This window comes from Microcaecilia unicolor, chromosome 2 (assembly GCF_901765095.1).
Source record: "Microcaecilia unicolor chromosome 2, aMicUni1.1, whole genome shotgun sequence".
Classification (NCBI taxonomy): Eukaryota; Metazoa; Chordata; class Amphibia; order Gymnophiona; family Siphonopidae; genus Microcaecilia; species Microcaecilia unicolor.
Window position 1 is genome coordinate 356,473,188 of NC_044032.1, and position 14,507 is coordinate 356,487,694.

General features: G+C 50.2%; 1 protein-coding gene across 1 annotated transcript in view; it reads left to right on the forward strand.

The window, feature by feature from the left end:
* WRN (WRN RecQ like helicase) overlaps positions 1-14,507 on the forward strand; it is a 442,993-nt gene that overhangs the window by 112,221 nt on the left and 316,265 nt on the right. The window contains 1 exon segment of the mRNA XM_030194495.1: positions 3,124-3,204. Within this exon segment, the coding sequence (XP_030050355.1) occupies positions 3,124-3,204 (81 nt within the window).

Here is a 14,507-nt window from a genome sequence, read left to right on the forward strand (position 1 = left end):
GGATGTTTGCTTCTCCAGAGATCTACTAGCTTATAATCCATCACAAGTTTCTTTACGATTCTCTGGGGGAGTGAAGCTGTGTTATCATTTGGGGTTGTCTATCCCATCTAGGATCCATTGCTTTATTTACTTACTTTACTTACCGCCTTTATGAAGAGATTCACCCATAGTTGTTCCTCCCCCCTCCTCCAACATTAATAGCTGACTTGTTGCCGTCTACTCAATTAACTCCCTCACTCCCCTCCAAAACACCGATTGTGCTTCTCTAGGAAGATTACTTCCTAGAAGTAATTTACATTCTTCAATATTTTGTACCACATCCTCTACTTAAAGTGGAAAATCCTTCTTGGTTAAATTGGCTACTTCCGTCCTCTTCCATCCCAAGGTATTGGAGGCAAAGAAAATCTGAGAATACTTCACATTCCTGATCAACACTTCTGCCTTTCTGGTAAAGTGGGTTTCCTGAATAAAAGCTATAGCAAACTTCTCTTTTGGGGTAAATTCAGCCTTTTAATATTAAGAGTTACTATTTAAGACAGAAGGCATCCTCTTAGATCAAGCGATCCTTCCCCTTACCCCTTTTTCCATTGTGCATCTGTGGCTTCCCTCTGCAGCTGCATCCCTGAACCTCTCCCTCAAATGCCTTGGTTTCAGCCCCTCTGTCAAGGACATTGTACTGAGATTGTGTACCCTACTGCCAGGCAAATCTTCCACAGCACCATTCTTTATCCTTTTTGCCTTTCTATAGTGCACAGAAATTAAGCACTAGATTCTCAGAACTCAATCCTAAATGTGTTAGCTTTGCTTTGCTGTAAAAGTTTGTGATTTAAAGCTTTGGAGAAAAGAACGCTTGTGGGATAGATTAATTCTGTTGGCCCGTATGCTGCCTTGGAGGAGAAATATATTGATATCACAGTTGTGGCAGAGAATTGTGAGGATCTTGTAAAACAATGAGACTGGGCATCTAAATGGCATGTGACATTTAATGTGGACATGTGAAAAGTGATCACACAAAGAAAAGGTTTATTGATTTTTATATATGGCCTTTCTGTGGGTGGGCAACCAAAGCAATTTACATTTATTTATATGCAGGTGCTTTCTCTGTCTTTAGTGGGCTCACAGTCTGCAATGGAGAGTTAATCCCAACTACAGGCACAAAATGATGGGTTCTGAGTTGATCAACTATCCAAGAAAAAGATCTTGGAATCATTGTATTTTTGGCTTTTTTTGTACATCTTATATATGAACGTTTTTTTGTTATTTTATTTTTGGTGTTTTTATTATATATGCTGATTTGTTCACCGCCAAGTGCTTTGAGATTGTGTGGCTAATAAATAGGGTTATTCAAATTGCAGAAGAGACTGAGAGGGGATATGATAGAAGTTTATAAAATCATGAGTGAGATAAGAGTTAAATAGGGAATGGTTGTTTAACCATTCAAACAGCAGCAAATCAAAAAGGCTCTCCATGAAAATAACAAGTAGTATATTTATCATGCAGCACATAATTAAGCTGAGAAAACTAACAGTGAAATTCAAAAATGTTTGAACTAGTTCCTGGAGAGAAAGTCTATAAAATTTTATTAGCCATGTAGACTTGGAGAACCATTGCTTGTCCCTATAAATGAGCTCACGTGAAATAGATCTACTTTTTGGGATCTGCTAGATACTGGTGGCTTGAACTGTGAATGAACAACAAAAGGACTCCAGTTGATCTGCTGCTAAAGTTTTGACATAAATCCTTGAGGTCTGCACCATTTGTTTTCTGGTGCCTGCCCTGTTTGCAATAAATAGTCCAGTTCAAAGAAAAAAGAATTAGTGTGGGGCCTTCCTGCCCTTGTACTTTGACAAGCTTGTATGTAGGTGTTACAGCAATGGAAATTCTCTGGTGCATATCAAAATAGGCATTATAGAAGGTTCCCTTTGCCGAAATCTGGACTTGACACACATTAAATTCATCTTAACTGACTAATTTTCCTGGTTCTAGAACCATACAAACATAATTCATTTATTTAAACTTCATTAGCATTCTTTCGCTTATAATTTTTTAGACACACAGGGAGTAATATTCAGCCCATGGCAGTAATTGCCTTGCAAGCTGCTTTCAGCTGCAGGCTGACCTAACCTCAGATATTCAGTGCCAGGGCATGCCTTGGCTCCTGACATTGAATATTTGGGTATGTGCTCTGATCCAGAATTTACCTGGGTTGATATCTAGACTGGTGCCTGGTCATGCTTTTTTCTGTTCTTTATTCGCTTACTTAGCTGATTAGCAGACTGAACATCGACATTAACCAGCTGAGTTGTGGCTCTGCCCAAGCTCCACCCCTAGGCTGTCACTAACCTAGCTGGTTAGGTAATGGCCAGTTAGTAATGATGTTCAGCGCCGCTACCCAGTTAAGTGCAGCTGAATATTGGTGGCTGGCCAGCTAAGTGGGGCTTAATTTGGGCAGGAGCCTCGCCAAACCAATGTTTATATGTCCTGTCAACCCATTAGCATAGGCATTTCTGCTGTTGGCAGACCCTCTGGAACAGAATATAAAAATATTTTCCATAAAAAAGGAATTTCTTGAGTTAAAAAAAATCTTCTTATAGATCTGCAGGTTAATTCTGTTTGATGGTTGATGATAGTGAGGCACCTGATACTTAGATGAGAAGGGCATCATTTAAAGTTAAGCGCTGGTTCCAGTGCTTAAGTTAAAGGGATAGTGCTGCTGAATGTACATGTAACCAGTCATCTGCCAGTGACTCTTCCGTTTAGACTTTGGTGTTTGGTAGGCCTACATTCAGTGCATAACTTATCTATTTAGTGGCTGAATATTGTTGATAAATGGGTAAGGGCCATCTCTGCCTTCATGCTCCCTGAATGCTAGCCTTTTGTACAGATTAAAATCTGGCCAGTTAGCAAGAAAAATGGCCTAATTTTATGTATATAAGACTAAGCATAAGCAAGTTTGCTGCCTGCCAGCAAATGCATAACTTGTTTTGAATATTGGCCTTGAGGCTTATAATATTGGGTTATAGAGTTGTTCATTTCTCATTGTAAAAAGTGCCTATTTTACAGTGATACAGCTCCAGGAAGGGGAGCCTATGATTGATAGTCTATGTTCTTTGTTTTTTTCAGGACCCCTGTAGCATGGATAATGAGCAGGAACTCTCATGCATCATTGAAAGCGATGAGGAACTAGAACTTGAGATGTTGAAAGTAGGTGTCCTTAATATGTTTTGCAGTGCTGCCAAAGGGCAGGCAATTTATGTTCTTCAAAAGGGTACATTACTCTTACCCTTACATTACTAATTCTTTGCATCACACATGATGTAAAATGAATTTTTTCTCACTACCCCAACTCCCAGAAAAGGATTTTTAAAATATGTTTTATAATACCTATTTGTGATGGCATTAATGATGTCATAAAAAGGGGCCATATTCCTGAATAGATGGATTTCTTGAAGTGCTTCTGTAATAGAGGGAGATGTAATTGTCGAGAAAAGGTTTATAAAGAAATTTTATTGAAATTTTCAGTAACAAACTGTAAGAAAACAAAAGAAAACAGTTTGTAATTTACAAGCACCACAAGAAGATGGAGTATATTCAATCCAACACAAATGGGATACGTAAGAACAAACAATGGAAATTAAGTTATCAGTGATCTAACAATTAGAAATCTTAAGTGAAATATCTGAAGTAGAGAAGTGAATAGAAAAAAATGGTTCATATACTTATATATACACTAGTAAAAAAGGCCCGTTCCTGTTAGAAATGAAACGGGCGCTAGCAAGGTTTTCCTTGGAGTGTATGTTTCAGAAAGAGCGTGTGTGAGAGATGGAGCGTGTGTATCAGAGAGAGAATGTGAGAGAGAGAGAGAGACAGAGTGTATGTGTTTGTGCGAGAGAGAGAATGTGTGAGAGACAGTGTTTGTGTTTCTGTGTGACACTGTGTGAGAGAGAGGGACAAAGACAGTGAGTGTGAGAGTGTATGTGGCAGACAGAGAATGAGTGACTGCGTGTGTGGTGTGAGGAACCCCCTCACCCCCTCCCTCTCCCCTGCCCCCTTGCAGCCAGGCATGTGCAGCGACCCTCCTCTCCCCATGTTCCACCTGCAGCCACCCATGTCCAGCATCCCCCTGCAGCCACCCATGCCCATCAACCCTCCTCTCCCCCTGCTGCGTCCTTCCTGTCTCCCCTGCTCCCCCTGCAGCCACCCATGTGGTCTCAGCCCCCCCCCTCAGCATCCCTCCTGTCCCCCTGCAGGCACGCATGTGCAGCGTCCCTCCTCTCCCCTGTCCCCCCTGCAGCCAGCCATGTCCAGCGACCCTTCTGTCCCCCTGCCCCCCCTGCAGCTACCCATGTCCAGCGACCCTCCTCTCCTGTGCAGCCACCCATGTCTGAGGACACTCCTCTCCTTTTTCCCTGTTCCTCCCCTGTGGCCAGCCATGCCCATCGACCCACCTGTCCCCCCTGATGACCACCAACCCTTCTGTCCCCCTGCCCGCCCTGCAGTGTCCGTCCTGTATTCCCTGTCCCCCTTGCAGGCACCCATGTGGTGTGTGGAGCCCCATCCCTATCTCCCTGTTCCCTGCCCCCCCTGCAGCCACCCATGTGCAGCGACCCTCCCCTCCCCCTGCTTCCTTCCAGCCACCCATGTCCAGCGAGACCCCCCCTTCCCCCCCAGCCGGCACAGCACCCAAAGAGAGCCCCTTGTCCCCCCCCCTTCGCGCATCACCCGACCCCCCCCCCACCGTGGCACATCACCAAGCCCCTCCCCCCCTCATCAACCCCCTTGCTACCCGCAACCGCTAATACAAACTGTGTCCGGCGGCTGCTGCTTCTGCTATTCAGCAGCAGCAGCCCGTACATAAAGAAAACAAACAAAAAAAAAAAAAATCCTCCTAAAACGCACCTCCATTGAGAAGCATCTCACATTGGCTGAAGTCTCAGCATGCGCTCCTCCTCTCCCCTCTGACATCTCGGCGTTTCTCCGGGGTCTTCCGGCAGGGGCACTGACGTTGAGGGGAGAGGAGGAGCGGCTGCAGAGACATCAGCCAATGTGAGATGGTTCTCCACGGAGGTGCGTTTTAGGAGGTTGTTTTTTTGTTTGTTTGTTTGTTTTCTTTATGTACTGGCTGCTGCTGCTGAATAGAAGCAGCAGCAGCCGCCGGACAGAGTTTGTATTAGCGGTCGCAGGTGGCAAGGCGGTCGATGTGGGGGGGGGGGGAGGGGATTGGTGAAGCGCCGGGGGAGGGGTTGGGTGATGCGGCGAGGAGGGAAGGGGTTAGGGGCTTTCTGATGCCCCATTGCACGGGTTGTTGTGGTGATGCGGCGGGGGGGGCACTTAGAGGTGCACCGTCGAGTCTGTTTGTGTGTGGGTGTGTGTGTGTGTGTGTGTGTGTTTGTGTGTGTGTGTGTTTGTGTTTGTGTGTGTTTGTGTTTGTGTGTGTTTGTGTGTGTTTGTGTGTGTGTTTGTGTTTGTGTGTGTTTGTGTTTGTGTGTGTTTCTGTTTGTGTGTGTGTGTTTCTGTGTGTGTGTTTGTGTGTGTGTTTGTGTTTCTGTGTCTGTCTGTGTGTGTGTTTGTGTTTCTGTGTGTGTGTGTTGCTGTGTGTTTGTGTGTGTGTGTGTTTCTGTGTGTGTTTGTGTTTCTGTGTGTGGTTGTGTGTGTTTGTGTGTGCGTGTGTGTGTGTGTGTTTGCGTTTGTGTGTGTTTGTGTGTGTGTGTGTGTTTGTGTGTGTGTTTGCGTTTGTGTGTGTTTGTGTGTGTTTATGTGTGTGTTTGCGTTTGTGTATGCGTTTGTGTGTGTGTTTGTGTTTGTGTGTGTTTGTGTTTGTGTGTGTGTGTGTATGTTTTGTGTGTGGGGGGGGTTGTGGGTGGCTTTTGTGGTCGTGTGGTTGGGGAGTTTGCCAGCAGTCTGTAGCGATTCCTAGGCAGGGGGAGGAGTACGGAAACACTCCCCCTGCCTGGGTCGTTGTTTGTTGGAGGGGGTTGCCAGTTGGTAGGGGTGCCTTTATGGATCCCTTTACTCTCTGTGTTCTGCCCTCGAGGGTGGGGCAGAGAGACGTGAGTTGGATGACTTCACCACCATGAACTTACGAACTGTTTAGGGATTTTGCAGATGGCTTCAGCAGGTTGTCTTCAGAATGTTGAGGTAGTGTTTTATGTACAGATGGGGCGTGGCTGAGGGCGGGTCTATGAGTGAGGGTGACTGGTCCTAGCCTATGAAGACTACAGGATTTTTGTGCTTCTCTGCCTTGGAGTGAGCTTCTCTGCCTTGGAGTGAGCTTCAGAACGTTCAAGGTGGGATTTATTAATATAGATACATACATATGTGTGCAACTTGCTTTTCCAGGTGTAAAATGGTGTCTGCTGTAGCTGGTGGAGAGAGTCTGGCAGATGCAAGGGCTAGTGGCAGCATAGCTCCACAGCCCCAGACAGTATGCCCAGCAGAGGGAAGAGGGATTTGCAGCCCTAGAACACATAAGAGCTCCATAGAAGCAAGTAGCTTGGCAGGAGGCAGCTCCAGATGTTCTCAATGGCCCTGGAAAGTGTAGCCCAGTAAAGGCAGGGGAGTCAGGTCACCAAAATTAAGAGAGATAATGAGGTGGTAGGGCTGAATAAAAATACAAATAAACATCCTCAAGTTACTTGCTGTAGGTATCAGCCAGTGCCACCTTACTATATTCATTTTCTGCTTGGGCTGCTTAGGAAGTAAAATTACCACCAAAGATGCATAGAAAGTATGGAAATTCCAGCTTCCAAGATTTTGTGTACAATGTGCAAGAATATTGACGGACTACTGGTGAAACAACTGATATCTTCTAATGCTATGAGAGAGTTCACAAAAATGTGGCCCTGCCTATGAAATTCCCTATTTCCTTGGGAAACAGAGGACTGGAGCAGGGCCGCCAAGGGGGGGGGGGGGGGGGGACAAAATTACCCGGTCTCGGCCCTCTAAGGGGGCCCGGCGCCGCAGTCCCCTCCACTCGCCCCCCCTCAATCCACCACCAGGCTGGGTCCCCCTGAATTCAAATAATAGCGCCTCACCTCGACCTCGCTCCATGTGAAAGAAGCGCAGTAGAGGCAGTCTGCAGATCGCCTCCCTTCGGGCCTTCCCTCCCTGTGTCCTGCCCTTGTCAGACGTAACTTGCATTCTCCGAGGACAAGCAGGCTGCTTGTTCTCACGACTGGGTTGACGTCCACGGCAGCCCCCACCAACCGGAACAAAACATCGCGGGTGGTCCCGCACGCAGGGCACGCCCACCGCGCATGCGCGGCCGTCTTCCCGCCCGTGCGTGACCGTTCCCGCTCAGTCTTTTCTTTTCCGCGCTGGAGAGAGCCATGTTCGTCTCTCTCTCTGTCAGCCCCGGAAACCGGATCGCGTTTAACCGCAAATTTTTTCTCTTTTCTCTTTTCGTTTCATCGTTCTTCGTTTTTTCTATTTAGTTTATAAAAAAAAAAAAGCTGAACTTTGTTTTCCCTCGTCTCTTAGCGGGGGCGTCGCGCTGCGGCCTTGTGGCCGCGCGGTCGATTTGTTTTCGAGGTGTGATTTTTACCGCCACCATCGACGACTTTGATTTCGCCGACGCGATTTTTCCGTCGATGTCCTCGAAGGTCCCGAGTGGATTTAAAAAGTGTGGTCGGTGCGGCCGGCATATCTCACAGACCGACACTCACGCTTGGTGCCTCCAGTGCTTCGGGCCGGAGCACGATACCAAGACGTGCACTTTGTGTCTCGGTCTCCGGAAACGGACACAAGTAGCGAGGCAAGTTATTCGGGACCGTCTTTTTGGAACTTGCGCCGGCCCCTCGACTTCGACGGCATTGGTATCGACGGCCGGTTCTTCGGTACCGGTATCGATGTCCACGAAATCGGCACCGATGGCATCGACCCCAGGAGCACAGGTCCCGTCGGCCCACCGGTCCTCCGGTGAAGGCAGGGGTGAGAGGCCGCGTGGGCAATCGGCCCCGGTCACTCCCTCTACCCAGGGCCCTCGGGACCGAACCCTGTCGGACCCGGTCCCTCGAGGCCGAGCGGGATCGACCTCCTCCTCCTCCTCCTCGATTCCACCAAGCGCCGATGACGGGCATCGCAAGAAGACGAAGAAACACCGTCATCGGTCGCCCTCGATGCATCCGGCTCCCGGCGCCAGAGATGAGTCGACGCCGAGGAAGCGGCAGCGTCGAGAGGAGAGGTCCCCCTCTGTAGTAGAGGTACTGCCGCGTCAGGGTCCCAGCACTGCGGTGCAGTCTCCTGGACCCGAACAGCTTCCGGCACCGACGCCTCTACCGGCCCCCTCGCCTTTCCCGACAGCGGGCCTTGACGAGTGCCTCCGAGCCATCCTTCCGGGGCTCCTGGAAGGGCTGATGCGCCAGACTGTGCCGGCGCCGGGGGTGCTTGCGCCCTCGGCGCCGTTGACTGTGGCGCCGGCGAGCTCTAGTCCGGTGCCGAGGCCTTCGACGCCGACGCCGCTTGCGACGCCGGTCTCGACCGCCACGCAGGTGGAGTCCCCGTCGACGTCGATGGAGGGAGCTTCATTCCCGCCGGCGCGGGAGTCCACCGCTCGACGACGCCACCGAGGCCTCGGTGCCTTGACGTCGAGCCGGGCCCAGTTGAGGACTCAGCTGCACGAGCTTATGTCCGACACCGAGGAAGAGGCCTCGTGGGGGGAGGAGGAGGACCCCAGATATTTCTCCTCAGAGGAGTCTGTGGGCCTTCCCTCTGATCCCACTCATTCACCAGAGAGGAAGCTCTCGCCACCTGAGAGCCTCTCCTTTGCCTCCTTTGTCAGGGATATGTCTTTCCCGTGGTCTCTGTGAATGAGCCGAGGGCTGAGATGCTCGAGGTCCTCGACTATCCATCACCACCTAGAGAGTCCTCCACGGTACCGTTGCACAATGTCCTCAAAGAGACACTGCTTCGGAACTGGTTGAGACCACTATCTAATCCCACCATCCCCAAGAAAGCAGAGTCCCAATACAGAATCCACTCAGACCCAGAGTTAATGCGGACCCAATTGCCTCGTGACTCGGCGGTCGTGGACTCTGCTCTCAAGAGGGCACGGAGTTCGAGGGATACCGCCTCGGCGCCCCCGGGGCGGGAGTCTCGCACTCTGGACTCGTTTGGGAGGAAGGCCTACCAATCTTCCATGCTCGTGACCCGCATCCAGTCTTACCAGCTCTACACGAGCATCCACATGCGGAATAATGTGAAGCAACTGGCGGACCTGGTCGATAAGCTCCCGCCGGAGCAGTCCAGGCCTTTTCAGGAGGTGGTCAGGCAGCTGAAGGCGTGCAGAAAGTTCCTGTCCAGGGGTATATATGACACCTGTGACGTGGCATCTCGTGCTACGTCCCAAGGTATAGTGATGTGCAGACTCTCATGGCTGCGTGCCTCTGACCTGGACAACCGCACCCAGCAGAGACTGGCCGACGTCCCTTGCCGGGGGGGATAATATCTTTGGCGAGAAGGTCAAGCAGCTGGTGGACCAACTGCATCAGCGGGAAACCGCCCTTGACAAGCTCTCCCACCGGGCGCCTTCAGCATCCACCTCAGCAGGTGGACGTTTTTCCCGGGCCCGGCAGGCTGCGCCCTATGCTTTTACCAAGCGTAGGTACACCCAGCCGGCCTGAAGGCCTCGTCAGGCACAGGGACAGTCCCAGCGCGCTCGTTCTCGTCAACAGCGTGCACCTAAGCAGCCCCCTGCGCCTCCACAGCAAAAGCCGGGGACGGGCTTTTGACTGGATCCATGGGAACATAGCCGCCCTCAAAGTGTCCGTACCGGACGATCTGCCGGTCGGAGGGAGGTTAAAATTTTTTCACCAAAGGTGGCCTCTCATAACCTCCGACCAGTGGGTTCTCCAAATAGTGCGGTGCGGATACCCCCTGAATTTGGCCTCCCTGCCACCAAATTGTCACCCGGGAGCTCAATCCTTCAGCTCCCATCACAAGCAGGTACATGCAGAGGAACTCTCCGCCCTTCTCAGCGCCAATGCGGTCGAGCCCGTACCACCCGGGCAGGAAGGGCAGGGATTCTATTCCAGGTACTTCCTTGTGGAAAAGAAAACAGGGGGGATGCGTCCCATCCTAGACCTGAGAGGCCTGAACAAATTCCTGGTCAAAGAAAAGTTCAGGATGCTTTCCTTGGGCACCCTTCTGCCAATGATTCAGAAAAACGATTGGCTATGTTCCCTGGATTTAATGGACGCATACACTCACATCCCGATACTGCCGGCTCACAGACAGTATCTCAGATTCCGCCTGGGCACACGGCACTTTCAGTATTGTGTGCTGCCCTTTGGGCTCGCCTCTGCCCCACGGGTGTTTACAAAGTGCCTCGTGGTGGTGGCGGCGTATCTCCGCAAGCTGGGAGTGCACGTGTTCCCATATCTCGACGATTGGCTGGTCAAGAACACCTCGGAGGCAGGAGCTCTCCGGTCCGTGCAGTGCACTATTCAACTCCTGGAGCTGCTGGGGTTTGTGATAAATTACCCAAAGTCCCATCTCCAGCCAGCCCAGTCTCTGGAATTCATAGGAGCTCTGCTGAATACTCAGACGGCTCAGGCCTTCCTTCCCGAGGCGAGGGCCAACAACCTCCTGTCCCTGGCTTCCCAGACCAGAGCATCGCAGCAGATCACAGCTCGGCAGATGTTGAGACTTCTGGGTCATATGGCCTCTACAGTTCATGTGACTCCCATGGCTCATCTTCACATGAGATCTGCTCAATGGACCCTAGCTTCCCAGTGGTTTCAAGCCACCGGGAATCTAGAAGATGTCATCCGCCTCTCCACCAGTTGCCGCACTTCACTGCACTGGTGGACCATTCGGACCAATTTGACCCTGGGACGTCCATTCCAAATTCCACAGCCCACGAAGGTGCTGACGACTGATGCATCTCGCCTGGGGTGGGGAGCTCATGTCGATGGGCTTCACACCCAGGGTCTGTGGTCCCTCCAGGAAAAGGATCTACAGATCAACCTCCTGGAGCTCCGAGCGATCTGGAACGCACTGAAGGCTTTCAGAGATCGGCTGTCCTGTCAAATTATCCAAATTCGGACAGACAATCAGGTTGCAATGTATTACATCAACAAGCAGGGGGGCACCGGATCTCGCCCCCTGTGTCAGGAAGCCGTCGGGTTGTGGCGTTGGGCTTGCCAGTTCGGCATGCTCCTCCAAGCCACATACCTGGCAGGCGTAAACAACAGTCTGGCCGACAGACTGAGCAGAGTCATGCAACCGCACAAGTGGTCGCTCCATTCCAGAGTGGTACGCAAGATCTTCCGAGAGTGGGGCACCCCCTCGGTGGACCTTTTCGCCTCTCAGACCAACCACAAGCTGCCTCTGTTCTGTTCCAGACTTCAGACACACGGCAGGCTAGCGTCGGATGCCTTTCTCCTTCATTGGGGGACCGGCCTCCTGTATGCTTATCCTCCCATACCTTTGGTGGGGAAGACCTTACTGAAGCTCAAGCAGGACCACGGCACCATGATTCTGATAGCGCCCTTTTGGCCCCGTCAGATCTGGTTCCCCCTTCTTCTGGAGTTGTCCTCAGAAGAACCGTGGAGATTGGAGTGTTTTCCAACTCTCATTTCGCAGAACGACGGAGCGTTGCTGCACCCCAACCTTCAGTCTCTGGCTCTCACGGCCTGGATGTTGAGGGCGTAGACTTCGCTGCGTTGGGTCTGTCTGAGGGTGTCTCCTGTGTCTTGCTTGCCTTTAGGAAGGATTCCACTAAAAAGAGTTACTTTTTCAAGTGGAGGAGGTTTGTCGTTTGGTGTGAGAGCAAGGCCCTAGAACCTCGTTCTTGACCTGCACAGAACCTGCTTGAATACCTTCTGCACTTATCAGAGTCTGGACTCAAGACCAACTCAGTAAGGAATCACCTTAGTGCGATTAGTGCTTACCATTACCGTGTGGAAGGTAAAGCCATCTCTGGAGAGCCTTTAGTCGTTCGATTCATGAGAGGCTTGCTTTTGTCGAAGCCGCCTATCAAGCCTCCTGCAGTGTCATGGGATCTCAACATCGTCCTCACCCAGCTGATGAAACCTCCTTTTGAGCCACTGAATACCTGCCATCTGAAGTACTTGACCTGGAAGGTCATTTTCTTGGTGGCAGTTACTTCAGCTCGTAGGGTCAGTGAGCTTCAAGCCCTGGTAGCTCATGCTCCGTATACCAAATTTCATCACAACAGAGTAGTGCTACGCACCCACCCAAAGTTCCTGCCGAAGGTGGTGTCGGGGTTCCATCTTAACCAGTCAATTGTCTTGCCAATATTCTTTCCCAGACCGCATACCCGCCCTGCTGAACGTCAGTTGCACACATTGGACTGCAAGAGAGCATTGGCCTTCTACTTGGAGCGGACACAGCTCCACAGACAGTCCGCCCAATTGTTTGTTTCTTTCGACCCTAACAGGATAGGGGTCGCTGTCGGGAAACGTACCATCTCCAATTGGCTAGCAGATTGCATTTCCTTCACTTATGCCCAGGCTGGGCTGACTCTAGAGGGCCATGTCACGGCTCATAGTGAGAGCCATGGCAGCGTCGGTGGCTCACTTGAAGTCAGCCACTATTGAAGAGATTTGCAAGGCTGCGACGTGGTCATCTGTCCACACATTCACATCACATTACTGCCTCCAGCAGGATACCCGACGCGACAGTCGGTTCGGGCAGTCGGTGCTGCAGAATCTGTTTGGGGTGTAAATCCAACTCCACCCTCCAGGACCCGAATTTATTCTGGTCAGGCTGCACTCTGTTAGTTGTTCTTCGTAGGTCAATTTCTGTTATACCCTCGCCGTTGCGAGGTTCAATTGACCTGGGTTCTTGTTTTGAGTGAGCCTGAGAGCTAGGGATACCCCAGTCGTGAGAACAAGCAGCCTGCTTGTCCTCGGAGAAAGTGAATGATACATACCTGTAGCAGGTGTTCTCCGAGGACAGCAGGCTGATTGTTCTCATCTAACCTCCCTCCTCCCCTTTGGAGTTGCGTTTGATCATTTTTGCTTGTCATTCAACTGAGCGGGAACGGTCACGCACGGGCGGGAAGACGGCCGCGCATGCGCGGTGGGCGTGCCCTGTGTGCGGGACCGCCCGCGAAGTTTTGTTCCGGTTGGTGGAGGCTGCCGTGGACGTCAACCCAGTCGTGAGAACAATCAGCCTGCTGTCCTCGGAGAACACCTGCTACAGGTATGTATCATTCACTTAAGGGCAGGACACAGGGAGGGAAGGCCCGAAGAGAGGTGATCTGCAGACTGCCTCTGCTGCGCTTCTTTCACACCGAGCGAGGTCGAGGTGAGGCGATATGATTTGAATTCAGGGGGGCCCGGCACGGTGGTGGACGGAGGGGGGCGGTGATGACGATGACCTCGGGGGGCCTTGCCCCAGGCCCGGCCCAGTCTCTCGGCGGCCCTGGGCTGGAGTATGGCAGTGCAGAAGTGTTGGCAATATGAAATGGTCCTTCTCTTCAGCCAGAATAATAGGTACATGTTTTCTGTTCTTAAAAAATGTGAAAACATAAGAAATACAGTACATTAAGAGGAAAAAAGGAAAAACCTCAGAGTAAGACCAGAAAGAGGCTAGCTAGTTGCTTTGAAGAATCAAGTATGTGCTATTGGTTTAAAGATTGTCAGACTCATAGGAGAGTAACTTCCAGATACATTCTTGAAATATCTGTGGAGTTTTCAGTATGCATTTTCAACCAGTCTTTAAAGGACTGTCTTTAAGAATGCTAATACATATATTGTAATCACTTGCTAAATGTAGCTGTGGATTAGAAAACATCTGTTTTGGATGTAGGTCCTAATTTTATATTTATTGTTTTAACTAGGAAATGTAACAGTGGTGCCTTGGCCACTGATGTTGCTATATGCACTGCAGTCCATACACAGGGCTGGTGTTAGATTTTCAGGGCCCAGGGCAGAAACTGGGGAGCGGGCCCTAAAGCTGGTTTTTAGCCTAATCCTTCTTCAGCTTGAGCCAGGTTTGGGGGCCCAGGGCAATTGCCCTGTTTGCCACCCCCTAATGCCTGCTCTCTCCATGCATTTACAATGAAATCCTACAATGAAAACTAGATTCCATGTACTGCAGTACTCTTGGAATCAACTGTACAGTTATAAATGTTCCATTCAGGAAATATAAAAATACAGGATTGATTGGGGTTTTATTTCTTTGAACTGTTGGCATTTTCTAAAATCCACAGTTGACTTTGCCCAAATGATGGTTTTATTTAAACAAGTAGCAAAACAGAGGGTAGAAAAGTACACAAAACAAGACAGCAAAGAAAGCACAAAAGAACTTTCAAGACTGGAACAATGTAGAAATTTAATGCAAAAGACTCATCACAGGCAGTATTTTGGCGCAGAAGAGTGCTTGCCTCTAGGTGAAAATAATATACAACCTCCAAATGTCACCCTTCATGGGTGTAATTTACGGTGGATTGCTGGTACACCTCCTCCTCTTTCAAGCCGTGGACAGTGAAATTCCCGGGTTCCACTCAAGTTCCATGTGAACTATCTTTAATTGGTTGC